This window comes from Corvus cornix, chromosome 1 (genome assembly GCF_000738735.6).
Source record: "Corvus cornix cornix isolate S_Up_H32 chromosome 1, ASM73873v5, whole genome shotgun sequence".
In the NCBI taxonomy this organism is placed as follows: Eukaryota; Metazoa; Chordata; class Aves; order Passeriformes; family Corvidae; genus Corvus; species Corvus cornix.
The window spans coordinates 45,926,849-45,953,816 of NC_046332.1; the positions used below are offsets into that span (position 1 = coordinate 45,926,849).

General features: G+C 38.7%; 2 protein-coding genes across 7 annotated transcripts in view; one reads left to right on the top strand and one right to left on the bottom strand.

Moving 5' to 3' along the window:
* SGCG (sarcoglycan gamma) overlaps positions 1-9,322 on the top strand; it is a 110,239-nt gene extending 100,917 nt beyond the window's left edge. For all 6 annotated transcript variants that reach the window (XM_039565319.1, XM_039565297.1, XM_039565312.1 and 3 more), the window contains 2 exons: positions 6,898-7,021; positions 8,505-9,322. In XM_039565319.1, coding sequence (XP_039421253.1) covers positions 6,898-7,021; positions 8,505-8,678 — 298 coding nt within the window. In that variant the 3' untranslated portion in view covers positions 8,679-9,322. The remainder of the gene's footprint in view (positions 1-6,897; positions 7,022-8,504) is intronic.
* A 2,413-nt stretch (positions 9,323-11,735) lies between these two features.
* The window catches only part of SACS (sacsin molecular chaperone), a 58,088-nt gene continuing 42,855 nt past the window's right edge, over positions 11,736-26,968 (bottom strand). Inside the window, 1 exon segment of the mRNA XM_019286419.3 lies at positions 11,736-26,966. Coding sequence (XP_019141964.3) covers positions 15,856-26,966 — 11,111 coding nt within the window. The 3' untranslated portion in view covers positions 11,736-15,855.

A 26,968-nucleotide genomic window follows, 5' to 3' on the forward strand; every position in this document is an offset into this window, starting at 1 on the left:
CTGGAAAAATGATGTGCTTTGTGAACAGCTGCTTATATTCCAGCCAAATAGTTTTTCTCTGATGGAGTTCCTGTGTACATACAGTTGCCTCTAAACAGACATTTTCTTAGTATGTTTATCTGAATTCAGTTGTATCCTGTGGGTTTTCTTAAAATGTTATCAGACAACTTTTCTGTATTTTCACAAGAGACTGGTGATCTTTTTTATTACTGGCACAAAAACTTTATTTGACTTAATAATTTTGTCATAGTTAAGTTGAAAGTACAGTTTTAATATTAAGCTGCATCTCATGCTACTCTAAATTTTCCTGTAAGTTTTTCTGCAATGAAAGAGCCAGATTACTTGGTAGAAAATTAATAAATGTTCTTTTTTTTAAATTTAAGATAATCACTGTTAAATTTTGATTAATCAAAAACATACTGGTTTGCGTATTACATTTTATTGTGGCATAAATAATAATTTAACTTAGTGTTCAGTGTAAAGGAGCTGTGGATATTTACATTGGTCTTACTGAAACAGAATATGTGTCCTAGCGCAGGCAACTCTCAAAGGCAATAATGCTTGGAAAATTATTTTTTTGAACTAAGCTACAAAAATTGGGAGATATATTATAGCCATTGACCAACTAATGGACTTGAGAAGGAAAAATGGATGCAGCTTTTCAGCCAATTTTTCTCATTATGTTTCATTTAGTTTAACTCAGTGAAGTTCAGATTTAGAATATCAAAGTGAACGAAGGAAGTATGGAAGACAATATCATCCAGGTGGGAAGCGATTATTCCACCTCTAAATGAAGGAAATCAGTATATGTGATGCAAAATCGGTCATTTTAGAAAGAAAAATCAGTCAGCATTTGAAAGATTCCTAGAAGTTACGTCAAATCAGAATTTTGTGCTAAGGCTTGACTAAGTAACTGCTGTATTTTCATTATGATGCTGAAACTGATCGGGGAAGAAGATTTAATGAGTCATTAGTATTTTCTATTCTTTGACACTCAATAAGAGCTGTCACAGTTTACTGCTGAATACTGATACTTCCATGTCCTTAAGATAGACACAGTTGCTGGAATATGCTGTGAAACTCATTTTTCCTCTTTGCAAGGAGATGTAATTTTAGGAGCCATTCCAAAGAAAATACTTTTACAAAATATAGAAATGAGGCATGTACTGAGACTGAGATCTCAGTCCTGTTGTTTTGTCCTTCTTTGCCTTTGGACCTCCTGGCAAGCAACCAAAAGCCACAAGGCAGAACACCAAGATCCTCAGCTTTGGGTGATCATATTCTTCTTGCTACATCCTGATCGTCCTCCCCACTCGCCTGACCTCAAAATAGCAAGCTGCTGGGAGATAAGTGGATATGGGTGAGGATTGGCAGTTGGCATTCTCTGTGCCTGCTCCTCACTCTCCACCTCTAGAACTCCAGCCCAGTTTTGCTCAGCTCATGTCAACAGGAATCCAGCTTCCTCATAAAGAAGGGATATGGTTTGAAATTGCGTATACTGCACCATAAATAAACGCTGACAGTCTCTTTTTCCTGTGTGACTAGTGCATGCTCTGCTTATGGTTTACTCTCTTACAATGTCTAGCTGCATGGCTGGGGAATTAGACTGCCTTCCAGACTAATCAAAAAGTCAATATACTCCTATTGCCTTTTAAAGGTTAACGTGCATTCACAAAGCAGGCCTCAAAGCAGACATCTACAGAGAGTCAAGGCCAATTAAGCCCACAAAATCCTCTAGGTTGCTTTTTTGCCTTTCAGAACATTAGTTCCTAGACAGGTTAAAGATTTTCCTTTTTCCCCTTTTTTCCTCATGTGTTTTTTTTTTTTTCCTCTTCATTTCTTGCCTTTTCTATTCATCCTCTGCTCCATGACCTCTAGTCACTGCATAATTTAATTTCTGTTCCCCTTTAACCTTTACAAAGTCAGATAAACTCTGTGGCAGGTGTTCATGGCAGGATTTCTTTTTCCATGCCAAAGGTAAGCGAGGGTTTCTTCCTTACTTAACAATGTGAAAAAGATGTTTGATTATAGAATCACAAAATGGTTTGGATTGGAAGGGTCCTTAAAGGTCATCCAGTTCCAGCTCCCCATCATGACCCGGTACACCTTCCACTAGACCAGGTTGCTCGGGACCCTATCCAACCTGACCTTGGACACTTCCAGGGGTGGGGCATCCACAGTTGTTGGGTGCACTACAATATTAGAGGTAGTGCCTATCCTGGACCTGTTCAGTCCAGTTACAGTAAACCTGACCTTCCTTAGGTGGGTGCTGGGAAGAATGCCTACAGATGGGCAACTTCTATCTAAGGTCATACCGAGGAATTCTCTTCCCATTGAATTCAGGAGAGATGATGACTCATGAGCTGGAAAAGTCCAAAAGGGGTCAGAAGGAAAGAATTAACAATTACCCAAGAGCAAGCTGGTTCCTCTGTCCTGCTCTAAGGGTCAAGCAACCCCAAACTTCAGTAGGAAACTTGTGGTACTCTTTCTGCAATGCTAGAAACAGCTTTCTAGTGCCTTGTGGTACTTAAAAGATCTGTAAGGCATCCTTCTTACTCCAGCCAGACCAGGATGAAAAAAGAGATCGGTATTCCTGCAGCATGCACAGGCAGTGTCAGCTGCTTCTTTACCAGGACTGCTGCGGGCTGTCGCTACCCTCACATCCTCCCTAACAGCCAACTGAGCAATTTCTGGTGATCTGGCATCTCCACAAGTTAGCAACATGCTTATAGGAAAAGGGGAATCTCCAAGCCTTTAGGTTGTCGGGATGGTTTCAGATCCAGACCCTGGATGCTGTCAAGGTTCCCTCAGAATATTTTTCGCACAGTCCATTAATTATTTAGCACACCTCAGCACCAAATTTCCTTGGCAGCCAGACAAGACAGTATAGTTGACTCCTGGAACTGTCTTACCAACTAGTAAGAAGACAGCAATGAAAATACTACCTTTGCTGTAATCAATTGCTTTAGTTGCAATGGACTATGGAGAACCAATATCCAGCAAATGACAGAGCTGTAAAATATTAACAGGGCTCACCTATTCCCTCACCCTTCCCTGCCTTTCATAAGATGACGTGGTACAGTTTCCCTGGCTGCAGGGATTGGGGTGAAGGGGAGCAAGGCAAAATACCTATTCTGCAGGTGAGCCCAGGTATGGCTTGCATTGCCTTACAGTCCATGGATAGGTCTACTTGAGTGTCTGAAGTTGAACTAGAAACATGCTTTTGAGGGAGATCTCCCAATAGCCTGAGCTCTCCACATCTTGATTTTCATTGTGGAACTGTTTTGGGTACGTGGACAGGGTGACATTTGGGTTAAACTAATCTGAAATCTGTGATCTCCTGGAGAGCACCCAATGTGCTCCAACCTTTCTGGGCATCCAGTAGGCAATGGCTAGTCCAGAGTACTCCTCAGGATGCATATAATGGGCTGTCAGGTCCTTGGCATCAAATGTTGTGGTGTCCAGATCAATTTCTCTTGCACCACACCCCTTGCTAATTGACCGTGGCAGCTACCGCAGTACCTAGAAGCTACTCATGAGTACAGAATCCATCTTCCCAAGTGAGATAGAGGCTGTGACAGATGTCACATTTAGGACAGCACATTACATAGATTAATTCCCCTAGATAGTAAAGATCATTCACTTCATCCTCTTAAATGTAATTTATGTGTCTGTAATTTTTAAAAAATGATAAAGCGACTGGTAACAAAATATTCCCTCATCATTCTAATGCACAAATTCAAACACTATAAAATGACCAAAAACTCTAAGACAATTAATTTCTGCCCTCTTACTCTCCAAGCACCCTCCAGCATTTACAAGCAAACTGAATTCCTGTTTTGCCAGGACACCCGAGGGATGCACATCAGTGTGGGGTCTGAGAAGGGACATTCAAACTCAAGGTTCAACTCAGGCTGTTTCTACACTAGGTGGCTGGACTTCAGACGCGGAACCTTTGAATGCTGTACAGAGAAATGCGTCAGTAGTGTTAGTGACTCTTGCCTTTGCTAGAATCTCACACAGTATAGTTCATGTCACTGATTCACAACAGTTTGCATTGCCAGGAAGCTTCATTGACATGCTTTGTTACAGTGTGGATACTTCAACATGTGTATTAGACAACAACGCTCGTGGAAAAGAAATATCTATGGACGGATTCTTGGTAGATGTTTCAGAGATGTTTATTTCTCCAGCCGCATGGCCGGGGCTCTGCCAAGGAACTGCTCAATCACGGGACCCGAGGGTCCTTTGCCTGCACAGGGGAACACAAACCAAGCAATGGGGAACGAGGCTGACCAGGGGATAGGGAAACCCCGTGTCTCCCCACCGGGGCCCCTCTCCCAGGACCCCACGGCAGGGGGGACAGGACCCCAACAGTGCTTAATTAGGCAAATCCACCCTGAGCTAATCTGGAAATAGGACCTTCATAAACAGCAGAAATTTAGGTTTGTGATTAATATAGCAAAAGTAATTCTGCAATGTAATTTAAATTATCTGTATGTCATATCATAAATCTAAGTGCTTCCGAAGTCTGTAGGCTTCTTGCCAGCACTAATTTTGGTAGGAAGTAATAAATATTTCTCTCATGTTTGATCGCTTTTCAAAGGTCTGATACACGCTCAGAAATTTGTCCCAGTCTGCAGTCTTGTGATATTCAATAGAGCTTAAAAATAAAAATTTATGCCTATGTATACATTGCTTACATAGGTGAAATACTTTACAAAAGAACATGAGCTATTTCAATGTTTAAAGCTTTTCGTTAAGACAAACTAAGACAAGTTATATTCAAGTACCTTGACACTAACTTAAGAAAATATATTAGATTTTAAAGACTGAAAATAGAAACTTTGTTTAATTTTTCAGTATATAATGCGTACAAATGTGCACTGAAAAATATTCCCATGAAGCAGACCTGCCATATTAATCACTCAGGGAAGAACTGATTTTCCATTTCATAGAAGTATAAATCTAGAGATCTAAGGCAAAAATTCATACAAAAGTTGTTAAATCCCAGACACTGCGCAATAAATTACTAATACTATATTAGTTGTCTGATGCAGAACAGACTCGTACTCATGCCCTTGTACACAGCATGATCATGACAAAAGTTTGTGCCATCTCAGATTTATGGGATAAGGCATCAAATTATTTTATGGATATGGTCTCAATATGGGACCATGATGCATTTACCCACTGTTAGTATTTTATTTATTTATCAATCTGGAGTTTAAGCTAATTGAGGGTGATGAACCCAGGAGGTGTCAGGGAGAGGCAGATGATAGAAACATAAAGTCGTAGAATGATTTGGATTGGAAGGGACCTTTGAGGATCAGAGAAGATAGAATCTTCTGCTAACTCTGGCCAGCAATGATAAGCCAATATTGCTTGAGCTATTTTCAGATTTGAGGATAAAAAATGAAGTTTCAGTGACTGTGCTTAGATATCATGGATTTAGGATTTAAGCTATCAGCTGGATTTAGCTTCTTCAGAATTGGAAGACACAACTGAAGTTTCTCACAAGCACAAACTGTCTTCTTTTAAGTTATGGTTTTAATGAAGTAACAGGAAAACAAAAAGAAAAGGAAGAACTGAAATAAATTAGTAAATTAGACAGATGCATCAAGATTGTGTGTAAAATTTAATTCCTGCCAATGATTGGCAGTCAGAGTCTGGACTCACTACGCAATGCATTCCCAGTAAAGGATCTGCTGGGGCACAGCTTCCACTCGCCCGGACTGGCAGCTGTGGAGCACCTGTGGAACCAGCACAGGATCTTCTGGGAGTGCATGCACACACACACAACCCTCTACATTTCTAAAAACACAGTGGGTGAGAACATGCAGACTTGGGAACAGGGATGTGAGAATGTGTTCTGCAATGTGGGTGCAACCCACATTCCACATTCTTTTATACGTCTAGGGAATAGGAAAGCTAACACAGATGCAAACAGGGACCACCAGTTGTCTCACTTTCTCTAGCCTTCATATTCACCTGTTTAGTGTTGGCTGGTGTCATCAGGAAGGGTAAGTGAATATTCATGATCAGAACCTAATAGGTATGAATTCTGATCCTGCAGTGCCTCCAGATGAAGCAGTTCTAGGTAATGGTCAAAAGAACCAACATAATCACTAGCTTATTGCTAAGATTGGGCTTTTTCTTTCCTTCTCATGATTTTTAATTAGTACTTCTATCCCGGTTACTTAGCATGGAAATGATACCAAAATTCTGAAGAAACAAAGCCTTATCTCTTTGAAAAGTAAAAATCATTAATCCTGCACAGCTGATCCGATGAGGTGATTACTCAGATAATACAGTACCTTCCTGCCATCTTGTGGCACTGCAGAGTTTGCAACTCTCTGTTTGTTACATTGTATAATTTTTATTTCAAATTAAGTTAACAGTTTTTAAGTTTCCGTTGTCATCTAGTTAAACAACACACACACACACACGCACACACTCCCTGAGTGAAATCTTGGTCCAACTAATAGCAGTGTCAAAACTCTTGTTGATAGAAAGAATTTCCAGGCTGTATTACTTGTATTAATTTCAATGTCTTACTATGCCAAAAATGAAAACAAATTGAAACTAAATAATGTAAAACTGGGTTTCAGTTTAACAGATTAAATTACTGTTATACTGAAATAATCTGTAGTTGTGTATTAAATAATACCTTGCATTTGTATTATGAATTAATCTATATTTTTCGTTTGGGATGCTTTGTTGGTTTTTGAAATAGCTGCCTCCTTTTTCAAGTCTACCTGAAGAAAAGGGAAGCTGCATCTTTTATATGACTCCAGGCAAGAGCCTGCCAGGGCTTGTTCAATGTTTACTTATTTTTCTAACATAAAGGAATGTATGAGATTGTGCTACTGTCTGATTTCCTGCTCCTGCCTTTAGGCTGGAATCACCAACTCGGTCTTTGAGCATGGATGCACCACGAGGAATTAATATCAAAGCACAAGCTGGGAATATTGAAGCTCTTTCCCAGATGGATATCAAACTACACAGCAGTGATGGTGTGGTGAGTACAAGCCCTTCTTTTCCGTAACTGCAGTTGATCTTCTGTGTGACTATACTCCAGTTCTTTTTTTTCAAGTCCTGTTAATTCCTCAGGTTTTAGGTGGCAGGATATTAAAATTATTAGTGCCAATAATAAAACTTCTATTTATGTAAAAATAGTACCAACAGACATAATGTTATATTAGCTTAGAGAGGTGCTTTCTAATAAATTTTGGATAGCGCTTAGCTCCCCACTAGCACAGTGACCCCAGGCACCCCAGTGGGGAATCTTGGCTCAGCAGCAGACACAGCTCCAGGGTGGCAAAATTAAGGAGTGAAGCTCTGCAGACATCATTAGCAGCAGGCAACATGCAGCAGCCTATTTATCCCCTCTGCAAGGCTGTACTGTGCCAGTTCTTCTGCAGAGGAACTGCAGACCAACCCATGCCCATCCTTAACAGCTGGCTCAGCGGTGAGGCCTCAGCACTCAGGCCAGGACAGACTGGGGCCCAGCAGCAGCGCTTTGTCCTGCTGTTCTGTGCATGGGCAGGAACCCTGTCACTATCTCATATCCTAGAGTGAGTTGTGCTGGAAGGGACCTTAAAGATCATCCAGGTCCAAATTCCCTGCCATGGACAGGGACACCTTCAACTAGACCAGGCTACTCAGAGTTCAATACAACCTGGCCTTGAACACTTCCAGGGATGGGGCATCCACAGCTTCACTGGGCAACCTGTTCTGTGCCTCACTACTAGAAGAATTTTATTTTTGTATATATTTAATCTAAATCTATCTTTTTTCAGTTTAAAACCAGTATCCCTGATAAGGAGTCCCTCCCCAGCTTTCTTGTAGGCCCCCTTTAAATGCTAGAAGGCTGCAGTGAGGTCTCCCCAGAGCCCTCTCTTCTCCATGCTGAACAATTCCAATTCTCTCAGCCTTTCCTCATGGGAGAGTTGCTCCATCCCTCTAAACATCTTCATGGCTTTCCTCTGGACTCACTTCAGCAGGTCCATGTCTTTCTTATGTTGGTGGCCTCAGAGCTGGATGCAGAGGGGCAGAATCCCCTCCCTCGCCCTGCTGCCCACGCTGCTCCTGTTGCAGCCCAGGGTGTGATTGATTTTTTGGGCTGCGAGCGCACATTGCTGGCTCATACATAATTTTTTATCCATCAATACCCCCACATCTTTCTCCTCAGAGCTTCTCTCAATCCATTTATTACCCTGCTTGTATGCATTTTTGGGATTGCCCCAACACGGGTGCAGGACATTGCACTTGGCCTTGTTGAACTTCAGGAGTTCTCTGCTAATGAAGAGGGTGGGCACCAGCTTATCCCTATCCTGTTTATGTCTGCCAAGAGCCTAGGGCGCAGAGAAACTTTGTATATTACAAGTCCTGGATAGAAGGCCATTCTTGAGCCTCTGCCTAGCCAAATTCAGCTTGTCTCATGGCACGTTACTGCTTTATCATCTCTAACAAGCCCATTTGTCCTGCTTTTTCCCACACAGCTTTTGCTCGATGCTGAAACTGTGCGACTGCCCAAGTTGCCTGAGGGTGCAAGGGGTGGATCTGGGATTTCTCAGGGGCTCTATGAAATCTGCGTGTGTCCAGATGGAAAGCTCTACTTGTCAGTGGCCGGCGTGGGCTCCACTTGCCAAGAATACAGCCGGGTCTGCCAGTGAGGCACCCAAAAAGGCCACACACCCCCTTGCGCATCTGCATTTTGTATTATTGCTGAAGAGCATTACTGAAAGCTTATTTTTCAGCATTTTAAAAACAGAGTACTTCAATTTAGGAAACAAATCTGCATCTACGATTCTGGAATACAGGGTGTAAGGGGAAGAAGAGCACAAATGACATTTCCACTTCAGAAGAATGACTTGAATCAAATAACATGTTTTGTCAGTAACACTTGGAAAACAGCCTTACAGAGAGCATAAAAAAATAAAACAAGTATGTTTCCTTGCTGAACTATTATTCGGTCAGATGATTATGTCATTGTTCATACTTTTGAGATCCGTGGGTTTTTTCTCTCACTACATGTAAACACTTACTGTATTAGTGGGTGATATTGATTTGAGGGAACTACTTGAATTATTTGTAAGACAAAGCATTATTTGGAGAATTCAGAAAGTGCCAGCAAATGGTCTATGCAATTTTGTTCTTGCAATAACACAAGATAGAAAAATGCGATATCTGTATAAGTTCTGTGCAAAAGGTGTAAATTTGCTAGTAGCTTTGTATTTTTATTTGGCAACATATATGCTGATTTGCTTATTACTGAGATTCATATAAAAATAACTAATGCAAAAAGCTCCAGAAGTCATTAAGGCCTCCCTGTGTCTCAAATCCATTCACTATACAACAGAGAAATATGTTAGTATATTTTATAATAGCAATTGTTTGTTCTACTGCCTGTACCGTCATATTCATTTATATCCTTTCTTATTTTAGGGTATGCTAATTCAACTAGGCAATCTGTTGTGCCAGCTGGAGTAGTAAAAAGAAAAAAAAAGTATCTTCAGATTGTCTGACACAAGGAACTACTTGGGCAGTGGGAAAAAAATCCTTTCATGCAGCCCACAGATTTCAATTAAGAGGAATATTTCATTTCCATCTGCACTTGTTGACTGGTATTTCTGATTCTGTCATCACAAACAGAGAGAGTAAAACTGCTCTTTATTATTTTTTACATTAGGACTTTGGATACAAAATAAATGCTCACCAGAGCTGACGAAACCATTTATTGGCCTTGTAGAGAAACACAGCTGCAGACCCGTTCCCCTGTACGGTGTTGCACTGAACACAAATAAATTGTTTGCACACCTCTGGGTAGCAAGATTTGTATTTAGTAGTCTGTTGTTTAAATCTCATGGGTTTTTAATTCCTTTGATGCTGTTTTGTATATACTTGATGATCTTATTATCCAGGAAGTAGCTATCACATAGTGCCTTGGTGTCTATTTACAAAAGGATTTTAACCCATGGTGTTAGTAAACCATGAATATCCAACTTTTGGAAAAAAAATAGTCATCATCCTTAAAACAGGAGAATCAGAACAAAATTATTACTAACTTTTTTAAAGCTTGCTACTTCAGCTCTGGTGAACAAGGGAAGAAAACCAACACTTGGATGAGATCCCAGATACACACAAAAGCCTGAGTTGAGAAAGAGTCCTCATTTAACATTTTCCACTATTATTGTGGTAAAGCCCAGGGCAGTCCCTGCTTCAAGGGCTGCCTTTGCAATTTCTCCAAGAGTCTGATGTACAGGACTGAAATTGCCCTTCAGCAGCAGAGTGGAGCCCTCAGCAGTTAATGCAAACTCAAAGAGCTTCCATATAGCAAGTAGGAAGCACTAAAGGTGAGCTTAAGCGAGTGAAGCAAGGTTTCAGTGTTATCTGGAGGGTGCTCCAGTTGCTTTTACACTGCCTAAAGGAGAAGCAGGAAGCCACACATCTTCCATAGCTGAAATTCCCTTTTATTGGGCTTAGACTCACTCACTCCTGTCTTCAGGAGTGAGTCCAAGGCTGTTGGCCATAAGGAGAGAAATGTTTATCTCCACAACTGTATCTCTTGACTATATCTGTCTCTACAACTAAGCCAGCAGCGGAGGCACACTGTAACAGAAACCTGTCTTCAGTGTTCCTTTAAAGTCAGTTTAGGTGGTTTCAGCTCCATGCACAAGATTTTACAAACCAAAACACGAGCAGCCTTCGCTTATTCATTGGATAGAAGACATGAATATTAAAATAAAGGTCAGCAAATACCCTTGCCTGTACCAGATACCTAAAAACTGCTGCTACAACTTGGAGGACTGTCACGTCACCAGTCTCTTATAAGTGTCATACTAACAACAAAACTGGGACTTGAGTCCTTAATTTCAGCCATTGTTCTGACATCAAGGAACATATGCCCACTTCCATGGGGTATCAAACAAATCATTCACCTAATCTAATCCATAAATGTTAGCCAGATACCGCAAGATAGTTACCATCTTGCTTGTTCTGCTGACAATGGAAGCACAGCATTTTAAGTTATACATTTTAAGCTTTTGTTTTGGAGGCACATTTTCAAATGTGATTTGCCATTTAATTCAGAGCCAGGGAGGGAACTGCAGCTTTCCAGGCCAGAATCACCTGACCCTTGAAGAGCTAGGAAAGTCAGGGTGCAGTCCCCTGGCTGGTAACACTACTAAGCATTATGGCACCTCACTTAGATACTGCAATAACTACCACCTTTCTTGTGGAGATAAACCTTCTGGATATGCTTCAGTTCACAGGTGGATTCTGAGTAGTACCGAAAACTAAAGACATCTGCTGTACCCTCAGCACTGCCGTCACCCCAATCACCAACCTGACCCTTTTCATTGCTTAAATTTCAGTCTTCTTTTCATTATGCTACAACATTGACATCAGAAGTATTGTTGTAGTATAGAAGTTGTGCACATTTTTTAAAGCATGAATGGCAACATCTTGTCACTGAATGTTTTTTTTCTTTTTGGTGTGGTTAGTAGAGAAACAAAATTTATGCTAAAATTACCAGAGTAATCAGCTGATGCTACAATCTGAATTGCTGTTAATCTCAATATAGCTCATACATCACTAAATTATCATTTCTGATATCTTCATGTGGATGTCTGTACCTCTCTAATACTTCAAAATTACTGTTTCTACTTGAATCAAACTTCAGTAAATAGTTACAGATTAACAGAAAATTATGGCACAGGGAAGTGAGAGTATGCAGTTCTCTAGTTTATTTCCAAAAGTATTATCCAAATGGAGAAGAGGAAAAAAATCACTACCAGCATAGTGAACTGATTTGTTTGCATATTTACTCCCTCAAAAAGAATTATTTACAGCAGTTCTTGTAATTGGTTGCAATTGTTACACAGTGGAAAAATGATAGTAAAACTTCACTGGTGATTGCCCAAACATGAGCCTTTTTGTTTCCATATCACAGTCCTTTAGTATTTACATTTGTCTGTCTTTATATAGCTTTACACAAAAGGAAATTGCAAGAATTGGGAACTGAGTTCTTGAATAAACTTTATACATTTTGAAAAGTCTGTTTCTCCTTCTGTATCCAAATGAAACACAGCTTAAATGAATGTTTTCATTTTTAAAACAAAATTATTTTTCCAAGACTAAGAATGTGAAATGTATGTTATTTAAAAATACAAACAAAAGTCTTGGTCCCAACGAAAAATGTACCTTGCAGAATTTAGAAAATGCTTTACAATTAGTTTCACTGGACATCTAGAATTCCGTTGTCTTAATCAGTAGTAGGTGAAAGGAAACAAAGAAATTATGCCAGTGCTACTGAATTAATCATCCAGAAAACAATCCAAAGAAAAGATAAACAGTTTTGATTAAAAATTCATTGACAAATCCCTTCATGTGACAAAAATGTGTGTCTTCTTCAAATGAAAACATTTACTTTGGCTGCCAAGTTTAATTATTTTTGAACTATTAGTTCTGCCTTTGTTCCCCAAGACCAATCCAGCCTTTCTCAAAGAGTTTAGATACAGCAACAGAAAATCTCAAAGGTGGCACTACCCTCCTCTACTTTAACTGGAGAAATTACAATAGATTTAATTACAGCTTTATTTAAAGCAATCCAAGTATACCAGTACCAAGTGAATGCAATCCTTACACCAAGTTTTAAATCCTGTTTCACAAATCATTATAACAACTTTACTGATAATGATCTGAGTACAAATCTTGCAAAACTGCATTTTTTACACAATAAACCATTTATTTTTCCTCTGGTAGTCAACTACACAAAAATCCATTTCCTTAACAAAAAAAGAACAAAAAAACCCTCAAACCTTTTTCTTGTCACTAATTGCTGAGGCAAGTGTCCCGTGCTTTTTAGAATAGCTGTGTATGCCATTGTTTGAGAGGAAAGCTTTTAAAGCACAAGAAGATAGTAACAAGCCTATTGAGGCTTATTCCGACTGCAGTTCCCTAGATTTAAGCTGCCCAACATATAGTTAAATCAGCTTCCTATACCACTGACTTCTTGTTAAACTCCTCAACTGTAATCTTGGGAGACAAGACTACTGAAGCTGCTTTTCCTAGATGAACTCCTGCTACCTTGGAAGGTAGGAGAAAGACCTGAATGAAAAGACATTTTTTCAATTGAGAACTCATTTAATGTGCAGAATTGCCTGTTAAATATATTTTTCTGGAACCTACATGCTAACATTTACTTCTACAGACCCTTATTACAGAACCATCACATCCTAACTGTTCTAAGCTTCCATACCTGACTTAGACACATTGCCAAGTCTCCCAGCTGAGCCGAAAGGAAGAATCAATTAAGCATTTCATTTATTTTTATTTTTAATCAGGAATTAAATGGCACTTACAAAATCCTGTTCTATCAGGTCTTTCCTGGTCTCACAAAGCCTCTTTATTTAGGCTAGCTGTTACAGTGAGTTAAGCCAATAAGAAACTAAGAGACTTCCAACTGAGAGACCACTCGTGCCTGTCCGTCTGCCATGTGTAAATTTTATTGTTAGTTTCAGTTCAGGAGTAACAGAATAAATTAGTTTTTCTGTGTCATTCAAGTTTTCTTTCTCAGCTTGGTTCAGTATTTAAAATTGCTTCAGGCCATTAGCTTCTTAAGAACTGGGACCATTTTCTTTCTCACAGTGTCAGCGCTCAACAATACATACAAAATAAACAAAGTAATTATAACAGAATAGTTCAGTGGTTCTGCACAGCCATTTTAACAGTTCATAATAATAATACTGGCAAGGGAACATAGGTTGCTTATAAAACACAGTTACACACTTAGAAGATTTTCTTTCTCAAGAGCTCACGTAAAAACAGGAAAGTGTTCGTGGTGCTCCTGTTACACGTTTGCATGCTGCCGTGATACCTCATGTTTTAGCTCCATTTAAAATGAAAAGCATGAGAACTGTTTCCTTTTCAAGTATTTTGCTTACCCTGAATACTATCCATCTGACTTAATGCACAAAGCAAGAACCACAAAGGAATCTATTTTAAAAACACAGGGAATTAACTAAACTGATTTATTTCATGGCACACTGGGATTTGTGTTTTACTTACATGCTATTTATTGCAAAAAATCAGCAAAATGTACAATTTCTTTGAGAAAACTGCAAACATTTGTCATTGCAAGAAAAAAGCATGTTTCTTTTTCAATAGTATTTTAATATTTGTACAATTTTTTAGAATTAATCAAAAAAAGATTGTGAATTTACCTATATAAAAGCTTCAAATAATAGGTAAAGTTAGCCTACATAATAAAACCAAAACACATCGGACTGAAATATATGTTTGCATTTTTCTTTACTACATTTATGGCACTTAATTTAATAGCAGAAATAATAATAGGGCTCCACAATCAGAAGCAGTATCATTTTTCAAACATCACATTTCTTTGAGAACAAGGCCTTTATAATTTACTCAAAACTGAAGCAGACCTCACTGTGATTTTTTATTTTTGTATTACAGCACTATCACAGCTGTGCAAGCTTGCTGTTGGTTTATTTTCCTTTGTATTCTGTAAGTTAAATTGCAGTTTCACTGTGCTGTCAAGTAGACAATTGTAACAGCATACCACCAGAAAACGTTTAACATTTATGTTTAATGTGGCTGATCCAGCTAAGAAAATCCTTTCATTTAGCATTATCCTTCCTTTTTTTTTTTTTACATTTTTTTTTACAAAAAGCTAACATTGAACATACTGCATGTCATTACCAAAAGTATTACAAACTATAAAAGAAAGAGTGTGAACTAATAATCAGATTTCTCAAGGGCTGTAGTGAATAACAAAATAAAACCAGCGTTACATTTCAGCACCTTTAAACATGTAACAAAAACCAGTGCTCTGTGTACACCAAAAATGAGTTACTGGATTGTACTACTGCCAATGTTTGTGGAAAAATATATATATATGTACATACACAAAGGCACACACGCATGGGGAAAAAAAGAAACTCAAGCATTTAGACATCTGAAAACAGTTTTGGTGTTCAAAAAGAAATCATAAAACACCATATAATAATGTTCACAGATTTTATATCATCCACAAGCATTTTTCATTAAACAAAAGATGAGAGGCTCTAAAAAAAAAAGTAAATTAAATATTTCATTCTTCTATAATAAAGTAAATGCAATCAATGCATGACATGACATGGCATGTTAAATCAAGTATCATTATTCAGCATTAAAATAACTGCACCAGTTTACAGGTACTAAACTATCCTTTAAATGTTTACAATGTGATGCTGCAGCAAATTTATAATCAGATCCAGCTGATAGGAGTATTACTATGAGTGACATGAATGTCCACAGAACACAAAAGAATACAGATATGCTTTGGAGCAATACCTCCAAAGTTAAACTTCCACCCCATCTCCCATTTCATTGTATGTCCAGTCTTAGGATTAGTACATTGAAAACTGACATTACCCTTTCAGAAACATTACATTAATTGAAATAAATCTAATAAGGAGTTATAATTACAGGCTTCATCTAACAGAAAGCTAAGCTTTGGTTATATAAAGTGCAGTTCAATAATATGCCAATTAATCACAATGTTGTGCACACATCTAATTTTTGCAGCTCAATTTCCTTGCAAATTCTAAAAAATATTCAGGTTTTACAGTTTGCTTAACAGCAGGCTCAGTTAAGAAAAAGGTCCCATTTAAGTAAATTTCAGTTCTAAGTACCTTGCTACCATCCACCTTTGTGCACTACACTTCTAAACTGCTTGGCACCATGTAACCTCTTGGATGTTCCATCATCTGCACAATTGCATTTGTATCCTGTCACATGAAACACCTAAACTCTTGACAAAACAGTCCCCTAACCTCTTCAAATCATTTATACTTTTTGTTGTATGAAGTTTTCAAGTTTTATTATGATACAAGCAGTACATTCCATCACTCTCATAGCAACTTCTGAAGTAAACCTATCATTGGGAATCTGTGGAAAAGGAAGTAAGTCAGGATACCTAGTTTTTAAGCTATCTACTCCATAAGCCTCCAATGTCTGAACGTCATTTGAAAGTCCTTCAAGTTGCTGACTGTACTCCTCTATTTTTTGTGCAAGGGCTGCTGGTTTTACGTCTTTGTCTGACTTGCCCTTCACAGCGTAGTCAGCTGCAATCAAGGCTAGTTTAGTAGAAAGGTAGCATTTAAAGCACACCCATTCATTGGCATTTTTATGAAGGTCATTTCGTGCAGCTGAAAAGTTGGCTCGGGCCTGCCTAAGCCATCGACGTGCCTCCACAGGATTGCCAACGGACCTGAACGTAGGTGGGACAAAAAAGCGTTGGGAATATGACGGCCCTGTGGAAGAGGGACACTTTTCTTTATACTGTTGCCTTTCAGATTTGTGGCTTGTTGCTTCCTGATTCCATGAAGTGTAAAATCTCTGAAATGAAAATTTATCTGACTGAAATCGAGAAGCAGAGGATGAAAAAGGCCTTCTTGAGGCTCTGTCCATATTTTGATCCATAAAGGCCTGTTTTTCCATCCTGTTAATCTCATTCTGTAAATGTTTGAAAACCTCATTAGCTATATCGAGATTCTCTGCATTTTTATCTGGATGCCATTTAAGATATAGCCTCCTAATAATCTTTTTTCTTTCAGATTCTGGAAGCTTCCAAGCCTGTTCAATCACAGATGTCACTTCTCTTAATATTTCTGGCAATGAGTTTGACTTTATCTTTTTCGGAGAGTGGTGTTTTGAGGACATTGTTTTGTGGCTCTCTCTACCAGTGAAGATAGGTGGAATTGCCCTCGGTCCATGTGCTGGAAATTCTGTAGGACTTGTTGGGGTAGAAGGTGTGCTATCCCTGCCTTGAGAACTTTCCTCTGGTCTGGAAAATTTGTACAAGTCAAGGGAGCTCACTATTTTATATTCACTATACCCAATATCAATCTGGTAAATCTTCCCTAGAAAACTGGGGCTTTCATCATCTTCTCTTTCTACTTCTTGCACAATGATTGCATAGGTGTAAGTAGGCTGATATGATCCATATATATCACCACCTTCAGAATCAACAAGGTAACCAACATATTCACCAGGATAAAATACATTCATTGGATCCATAAGAAGTGTATAGTGAATTTCAGCTGGTATAGGAGTGCCAGGTGTTGGTAGTTCAAGTTTTGATGGCTCAGAAGAGTCATACTTCACTCCCAAACTGTCAAGCTTCTCACTGATCCGATAAATATCGTTACAACCCAGCATGGCAATTAAATATGAGGTATCAGAAATCAGGTTGTCAGTTGCAGATTTTAAGGTCATGGCTAATGCTAAGAGGAAATTTATGTCCTTGCTGTCAGAATGCTGTATGTAAAGCAGTATTACTGCGTTTCCGTATCTCTTCAAGAAAGCGAATGTTTCACTTTTGCTGTGGGGAATAGGAGCAAACCCTTTAACTCTTAATGTTGTTTGCAACTTCTCAAAGCAGGAAACTTTCAAACCTTCTCGCAAAGCTTTGCAAAGTCTTATTGCTTTTTCTTCATTAGCCAGAAAAGCATTGTCATTTTCATGCTTCATAATCCTAATGAGTCCTGTGATGAATTGCTCCGAAGACAACAGTAACTGTAACCTTCCCTGCAAAGAACATAACGCTCCAAACTGACAAATTTTGGGAGACTCCTCATCCAACTGTTCTTCAAGAATACTGCTAAGTAAGCGAGGCCTCAGTTTCTGAGGGAATAACATTATCAATTTAGTGTGAAAGCCATGGTCTTTGCCTAAGTAGCACTGGCTAAGATCAACAAGCATCTGCACACCAATGTTACCTTGGATTCTGCTTTTGTAGTGGGGTGCATCGTCAAAAACTAAGATACTAGACTTTACCAACCTGCCATCTTGACTGGGAAGGTAAAGGGCAAAATCTCTCATATTCTCAAGGTCATTCCTAACCTTTACAGAATCATTCTGAAGACTTTTGAACAGGCCTGAAACTACTCTTTTAACTGTGCGCATTTCATTAGGATCCAACTGCTTTCCTTCTGAGCTCTTATATATGCGACCTAGAACTTCAACATACTGCTTTGTTGAAATAATGTCTTCAGTACCCAAATGTTTGAATAACTGATGGAAAGTACCAAGTTCTAAAGGAAGTTTGTAAAGATAAGGTTTAAAATCAGATTCATACTCAAGGTTTATTACCACTTCTTCAGGCTTTAGGAGCTTCCAACCTTCTTCCACCATTACAAAAGAAACTCCTCGAAGCTGAAAGCGGAATTCCCTCTTCTCTGTACTAAGAAACTCATAAATGCTTCTTAGGACCTTGGCCCTAGTTTTCACCATGTCCTCATCCAAAGTTGTTATATTGCATATGTTCCTGCAGTTATTGATAACTTTGTCCAGAGGAGGGTCCAAATTAACATTCAGCATGGTTAAAACTTGCTCAAGCTGTTCTTGTGCACCAAGACTACTCCCCTCTTGCTCTTTGATGCTTAAAGGTGTTGCTTTCTCAGGAAGAATGGGACATGATGTCCAAAGCAACTGTAACACATCGGTCTGCTTGAATTTAGGATTCACCTGTGCCCCATTGAATCGTATAAGAGGAAGTGTCCCATTAACTTCTTGATACTGAGGATGAAATCTCACGAATTCTGCTGGAGCTCGTTCAGGGCACAGAAAAGGAATTAAAGACAATTCTTTCAGAAAATTTCCTGAAAAAAGGTCAGTTCTTTCTTGAAATATATGATGGAGGAGAACATCGACAGTATTCTGTAGTGTTTCTTTAGACCAGTTTTCTGTATTTGCTCTCATGCTGATCTCCTTAGCAAACTGCAGTAACTGCTGCTGTGAAATGATGAATTTCAATCCGATATGTCGTAGAAAAGTTACCCATGATGGAAGGAACACAGCTTGATTTTTTGGTTTTGTAAGTTGCTCTAGCTTCTTAAAAAAATCTTGAGGTATAAAGAATTTTTCAGGAAGCATAACTTCAAAGACTTTTACAGTCCTGTCATAAAAGTACTTTGCAGGTTTTAGCCTATTGCTTGCATCATGAATGATCAAAATGCTTTCAAGCTTTTCAAACAGCTGTTCTTTCATTTCTGAAGTTTCTTCAATGCTAGTTAGCCTATTCTTTAAGTAGATCAAATGTTCTAATTTTGCATCATAAGACAGACTTTCAATTTTTGGCAAAAGATGTTTCAAGTACACTTCAAGATCATCTACAGAGACACAACCAAGCATAGTATACAAATCTTTCAAATGAACCTTCTCCTCAAGAAAAGCCGATGAAGTCGACTGTGTCCATCTGTCTACTTCTACTGATGGGATGCTTTTTGTGAGGACGTAACATGTCCCATATTTTGCAATGCTGATGTATCGGCCACTGATTGATTTGTAACATGGAAGAGACTTTAAAATTTTAATGTCATCCTGAGATGTCAAATGACATAAGTTGCAATTGAAGTACATTAGGAGAGCCTCAAAGTCACTTTCTGCTAACTTTTCAGTCTTAAAAGTTGATGTCTGTACCATATATTGTATGGCTTTCAGAATGCTTGAGGGATTATCTATGTTTGCTGTACGTCCTGACAACAAAGGCACTAAAGCACTGTCTTTGGAACAGATTTTGTTCAATGCCAGCTGAATACAGCCTGTTTTCATTAAAGCATGGAAGACTTTATCACTCTGAGCATTTGGAAAGACAGCTATATGCATAATGCTGAGTGGCAGCAAAACATCACACTCTGGCACAACAAGATGATTGGCTGAGACAGTAAACTTTACACCTGGAAGCAAAGTCCAGTCCTTCAAAGTTTCAATAACACCATCAAATTTTGCTTGCATATCTTCTTGCTCTTCTTTAATATTTAGAGACTCACTGATAAAATGCCAGGCACTTTTAAGCCAAGATTCACTTGCAAAGTTTTCCTTCCATTTCACACAATTTCTAGTTTTATATTCTCTAGGCAGCACAGATGATAACAATTCAGCAAAACTTCTGATATCAAAGACTTTTGCTACTTCACTGCTGAGCAGAATATTGTTGTATCTCAAATACAGTGTGTTCATAAAGAGATCCTTCCGAGACGGAATCAGTTCATGGTATGTTGTCAAGAACTTCGGTCGCTTTGAATCAAAAACTTGCAAAACGTTGTCAAGAGTAATAAGGAGTGGCAAACCTTCAATTTGGATTTCATTTTCTTCTGCATCTTTGAAACAGTAGTCAACCAGGAGTTTGAGGCTATGGAAGAGTTTCAAATTTGTCTGCTGAAGACGACAGGGTAACTTTCCAATGTGGCAATTAGAGTCTGGAAAAGAAAATGTCATCAAAAACAATCGGACATCAGCGGGTGTCACATAGGTGACAGGAATATCTGCATCTACCAAACAGTGGTAGAGATTTGCAGTCTCATCACAGTTATATACCAAATTAAATCCAATTTCCAAGAGTAAATGCTTTAGTCTGTAAACATTTTCGGCCACTGTCTTTCGTGTTGTGATGTTGTATTCTGTATTTTTGAGGTGCTGCAATTCATCTTGTAGCAAATTGTCAAAGAATGGTCTGCCCTTGTTCACAGTAGACATGTTAACCCATGTGATGATAACAGCAGAATGCAAATCAGAACCATCAACATTTGGAGCTCTCATAACAGGTAAAAGACGCTTCAAATCTTCATAAATGCAACTGTAAACTGCTTTCACTAAGCAATACCAATCTGGCTGAATATCAAGTCTATTAACTGGAAAAAAGGATAAGAACTTTTTTAAAGTGTCTTTCACAGCATGAATAGGTGTGTTTTGCAGCACTGATACCGTAGGGTCAGTGCCTGGAAAATACCTCTTCTTCAGCTGAATCAGCAGTTCAACATAGGCCGGTGCTATCAGCGCTGTCATTAGACTACTATTCCAGTCACTTCTTACTCCAACACCATTGTCATCACGCCACAGATTTCTTCTTGCAGAGTCCAGAGCAAAGTGTCCATTCACATGGAAAGGCAACCCAGTTTCTAATGATAAGGGTAAGAAACAGAATGCTCTGTGGGGTTTTTTGTAATTATGAGTAATGCAAGCTGCTACTCCACCACGAGGGAAAAGAGTTATGTCCTCATTCTTGTGGGCTGAAACCACACTTTTGGATACCTTTTCCATGGCAGAAAAGCCTGACCTGTTACAAATTAACCAAGTTGTGAGATTTCCTTCAGAGTCTTCAGTATCCATTGAATAAGTAATCTGCTGTACAGGTATTTCACTTAGCTGCTTCTTTTTAGTTACACTGTCAATCACAGATGCATGGAATTGCTTTCGTTTCAGTCTGTCTCCATCAGTGATTTTGCCTTGTACGGAATACAGGACATTCAGTGCTCCTGTTGTTTTTTCTATCTCACAAATAGAAATTTTTTCCATATGGTTCAAAAACATTAGGAGTTCTGCTCCATCTGTGCGCAGCTTATCCAAAAGATTTTGGACCATTCTGTCTGAGCATGGAACTGATGAAATTTCTGATACTTTTGCCATTTCTCCATTTCGAAGAGGAAACCTAAACATGGTACAATTGTCCAGTTTAAAGTGATCTCCTAAGTAGAGGTCCAGTACATCTGAGAACTGTGTTCTGAAATCTGCATCTAAATCTCTAAACATGCGGCCAGGACTTGTTGATGTTGAACCTGGTGCATATCTTGCATGAGGATCAAAAATGCAAAGTATATCATTGCCAGACAGGAAAGAAGGGCAATCAGTAATGTGATAAACAGAATTGAAACCTATACCATATTGTCCAGTTTTACAGGGATTTCCTACTTTTGTACCTTTTCCAAGGTTCTGGATTCCCCGAATATCGTCTTCTGTAAAAGGCTGATTGTTGTAAACACACAGTGCTGGTCCTTGAAGTGGTGCCCATTTCTCATCAAATATTCTATCGGCTGGATGCTGTCTAGGATCAAACACAAAACAGATCTCCGTAGCTTTTGCATCATCTGCATTCTGAAGGAGCTCTTTCAGCATTTCTTTTTCTGAAGGGTAAGCATTCAGAATGCTTTTAATTCTACTAGTCAATTTTTCTTTCTGGCCAAATTCTGTTCCAAGGGTAGTAAAACAGATATTTGATGCATATCTTTCTAAAGCTTTATGGCGTTTTGGTATTGCTCCAAGCTTCACTGCAACTTCTCTTGGAATATCGCCATGACAGTATTTAACAGTTGTGTCTTTGACTTTAATCCATGGACAGTCATTGTAACACAAAGATTTTGCAGGCAGAAGGGCAAGATGAGTATCTGGCAATAAAATCTCACCATACTTTTTCTCACAAAATTCCTGCTTCTTCTCTCTAATGAGGCCCCATATTCCTTCACTAATTATTCTCCTGCAGAGCTGAAAGTTGTCTTCTGTTAGTTGTTTGGTCCCTCTTTCCTGATTTATTAATTCCAGAACTACAGCAAAGTCTTCAACTGTGAAAGCCTGTCTTACACCCACACTTTCAAACAGCTCACGGAAACTATTTTTGTATTTGTTAGGCAACTGATAGAGATAGGGTGCTGCTTCAAAATTCAAATGAAAAGACACTTTTGATGGATCAGCATACACATTCTCAACCAAAATAAAACTACTGTTTGTTAGCTGTTCAATTATCATGGCTTTTGTTGATTCACTCTCTAACATTGCTTCATGCAGGTATTTGTAACAAGCATTAGTGATATTTTCTTGATACAATGTGATTCCATCAAATGACTTTGCAACTTCTTCTAACTGATTTATTACTAAATTAACAGCTGGTTTCTTCAGTAAACCCAAAAATTCTTTGACAGCTAATGACAAAGTACCACAACCTTTAAAAGAGTGGGAATTTTCATTAAGAATTGGTTGTGTGAGGCAAACTATATCTTGATGATCAGCAGTGTAAAGATCATTTGCTGAAAACATCGCTTCAGGCTGAAAATCACTGCCTTTCCAGTGCAGTGAGAAGCCTGCTGGTTTGCTAAGGAAAGGAAGGAAAGGAATGTTTTGACATTTTGCAGCAAATTCTTTAGCTCTAGGATCTCTAGATTTTAGTTTTTCATCAATAAGACTCAATATAATACTGCTCCTGAGACAAGCTGCAGCATGATCGGTCTTGTTAATTTCAGCTACTGACTCTGCACGTTCTATCAGATCTTCCCATAAAATATCATCTTTAGCCATTCCCAGCTGAACAAGTTTAACCAAAATAACAGGGTTAAGATAATCCTGAGTGGTACCATAAGGGAATCTTCCGTCCTCAGCATCATACAACTTTGCAACTCTTCCTTCAGGATGGATCAGTCTTGATGGTGTAACTAATGAATGTCCATCCAATGAACAGGGAATACATGGAGTAGCATGAAGAATTCCTGAGAACTCCTCAACTTTTTCATTGAGAACGTAACGCATCAAAGGATCACGCAGCTCTGCATCAATCTCCTGAACATTAGGGAAAAATACCTCAGAAAAGAACTGTTTCTCAGAGAACGTGTTCTCCAATAGTATGTATTTGCATCCTGCTTCTTCAAATCCTGTCTTTACCCAGGATGGGAGATCTACAGCACACAGATTTTTGGATCCAGTTTTTTTAAGGTACTTCAGAAAGATTTTGAAGGCTGACGGCCCAACATCTGGCCGTTTCAGTATGGAGTCATCTAAAAACCTTACATTCTTCATGGAGACCCAGGACGAGCCATCAGAAAACACTTTGATCCCTTCTTTGCTTTTCATATGAGCTATGTCCTCATAAAACCCTTGACAAATAACAGAAAAATCATCATGAACTGAATTAGGATCTGGCCACACTGCAGAGTAACTGTAGTCAACTAGCTCACCATTGATTGCCATGTCACGTAAAACACAAAGGGCTTCTATGTAGGCTTTCACAATAACATGCCTCATGAATACTGTATTCCATCTTCCTTTTGTGTCTGTTTTCCAGATCTCTTTCCGATTTGAAGTAACTGCAAAGCAGCCATTTATGTGAAGAGGTAAGCCTGTTTTTATTCGCAGAGGTAAATAGCAAAATACTTCACCTATGTTGTTGCAATTAGGTTTCACAATCCATTTTTGATCCTGGGTTTCAGACAGCAACACTCCTACACCACCACAGGGAACTAGGCCTAGTCTTCTTCCACTTTCGTGCAAAGAAAATTTCAAAGCATCTCCAACATCCATGCAAGAACATATCAGCCACGTTGTTGAATCTACTGTTTTCTGTGGCAATTCATCACCTGATCTTTTCATCTGTCCTGATTTAGCCATTTCAAAGAAAGCAGCTGGATCATCTTCAGTACCTCTGAAAAGTGGAGATTGTAAATCAGCAATCCGCCTAAACACATGGTGAAATTCTTCTACTACTATCTGTAGGATACATGATGACTTTGGTGTTTCAGTGGGAAGCTTTTTAGTACTGCTGCTGCAGACCTTCATGAGTTTAGCTGCTTCCTTTAAAACACTTACATTTGGTGCAGTCAAGGCTTTGGAAGAACACTGATTTTTTCTGATAGTGACAACATCTTGTGCCACGCCAGGATCATCTGCTTCAATTTTCAAGTATTTCAAAACCATTGAATTTACACTCTGAGCAAATATTATCAGTCTGTGACCGCAAATGCTAAATTCATCCACAAGAGAGTAAATGTCCGCTGTATTGTAAGATGCACTGCTGACTTCACTCACTTTAGCTTCCTGCTGAGTCCTAAAAGACAGCCTGAAAAGTGTTCCTTTGTAGCTGTAGGGAGATTCTACTGTAAGTGGTAGCTGGCAACCAAAAACTCCTATAAATGGCTTAAATTGATTTGGAAATTTTCGCAGTCTCTTCTGTTGTTTACTCCAGTTGATTTTGATGCCAGGGTTGGATTTATCTCTGATATGCTTACTTATATGGTTGACATTTGGATCAAACATAATCATGAACTCCCGGCTCAAAATAATAGGAACATCAGTGATATGATAAACAGAATTGAATCCCAGTCCAAATTTTCCTACTTTGTCAACTTCACTCCTTTTTAGAGACTCCCCTAATCGAGTTATATTTAGGAAATCAGAATCAGAAAACTCAGAATTATTGAATGACCACAAAGCCGGACCATGACATGCTGCCATTCCTGGATCTAGAAGGTTCTCTCTTATATCCATATTTCTTCTCATGTCAATCAGGAAATTACATTCCGTTGCATTAGCATCATCAGCATTTTGAAGAAGCTCCTTAAAGATATCTGAAATTGAAGGGTATTCTTCCAATATGTTTTTAATTCTCACAGTCAGAGGCTCTCTTTGCCCAGATTGCTCAAATCCCATATTTTCTGGATTAATCAGTCTGGTGCTAAGGCATGGGACATTTAACCACTCAGCAGTTTTCATGGGTATGTCTTCATGCACCAAAATTATGGGTTCAACAGAATCCTCAAGCAAATCATTTAAATCATCAACTTTGATGTCACAGTAACAGCACTCATGAATTGGCTTCATTGCAAGTTTATAAGGAAGTTTGCCACTGTACAGTGGCATGGGCGTATGCAGACTCGCGGGGATCTGATTGCTGTACAGCCATCTTATGATGCTCAACATAATGTGAAGGCTTTGCTTACTCTCTTGCTCTGAGAGAGACTGCTCACTCTTCAGATATATTTTCTGAATGACCATAGAAACATGGTCTGGTGTTAACTCCTCAATTGAACCACAGCATTTAAACAACTGGTGAAACTTTGCCATAGTTTTTGGCACATAATGTAGATAAGGCTGAAGATCAAGATCAGGAACTGACTTTATTACTGCTTGTGTGAGGGAACAAAATGTTTTACCTGTCCAAACCCAGGGAAATTTCAGGGCTTTAAAAGCTTCTTTGCCTTCTTCTAGATGATCATGCATGAATCCATAAATCTCAAGTAAGATATGCTGAAACTGATAGTAGTCCTCATCACTGAAGGTTTTAGAACTATGCCAATCAACTACCACCTTGAAATGTTTCAAGACTGCTTTTATGCTGGGCTTGGTGGGGATGCCAAGTGCTTTTCCAATATCCAACAGTACATTTTCCACAAGAGGAACTGAGGAACCAACTAAAATTGCATGTGATATATCACACATTTCTGGTGGTGAACAAAGATCACAATGATCTCCTTTCCAAACTAAGGACCCTGGATAATTTGGAGGCCTTTCCTTACTTGCAGGAATCCATTTTATCTTTCTCATTGCAGCTTTTGTTTCGGATGAGTGAAGCAGCATATGGTTTTTGTTCAAAATCGTCAAGAGAGTTCTAGCTTTTCTTAACAGCAAATCATGATTGGTGTTAGAGTCAGCATGCAAACCTTCAATTTTTTTTGCCACTCTCAAGATATCATTTTCCTCAAGATTAGCTTCATTTTTTAAGCCTATTTGCCTCAATGAATGAAGAATATCTGAGGAAGTAAAAATAACAGGAGGGAAATAACTTTCCTCCTCAGCATAAAACAAATGTTGCAGAAGTTCTACCTCAGGATCAAAGAGTTCGTTTGCTGACATTATCTTTTCCGGTGAAATCTTAATAAACTTTAGTGGTGTCAGCCAATCTATCACATCTGAATTCTCATTTTTCAGAAAAGTCAGATTTTCAAGAACCCATTGCATTATCTGTGCTGTTTCGTCATATGAATAAAAATCACTTCTTATGTCTTCTATAACAAACTTCAAGCAGTCTGTGCTCTTCAGCTGTTCTATTTTCAGCAGATTAGCTAAGCGAATAGTTGCTTCATCACTGCTGTCAATTATTGGAACAGAAAATCTTATACCAGGAGGAATTTTGGCAGTGTGGTGTAATACCTTGCTACCTTTTAGCCCAGTAAAAACCGGGACACTTTCATCAGATGATTTTTCAATTTTTTTAAATATTAGCAATTCCTGAATAATTCTCTTCTCTTTTTCATTTGCATCTGTTAAACTCGCTAAGAATGCCCTAAGAGCATCTTTATGTGTCGATGGGAATGATGCAACCTGATTGCATAGTTTCTGTAAGGACATTTTTTCCATTATT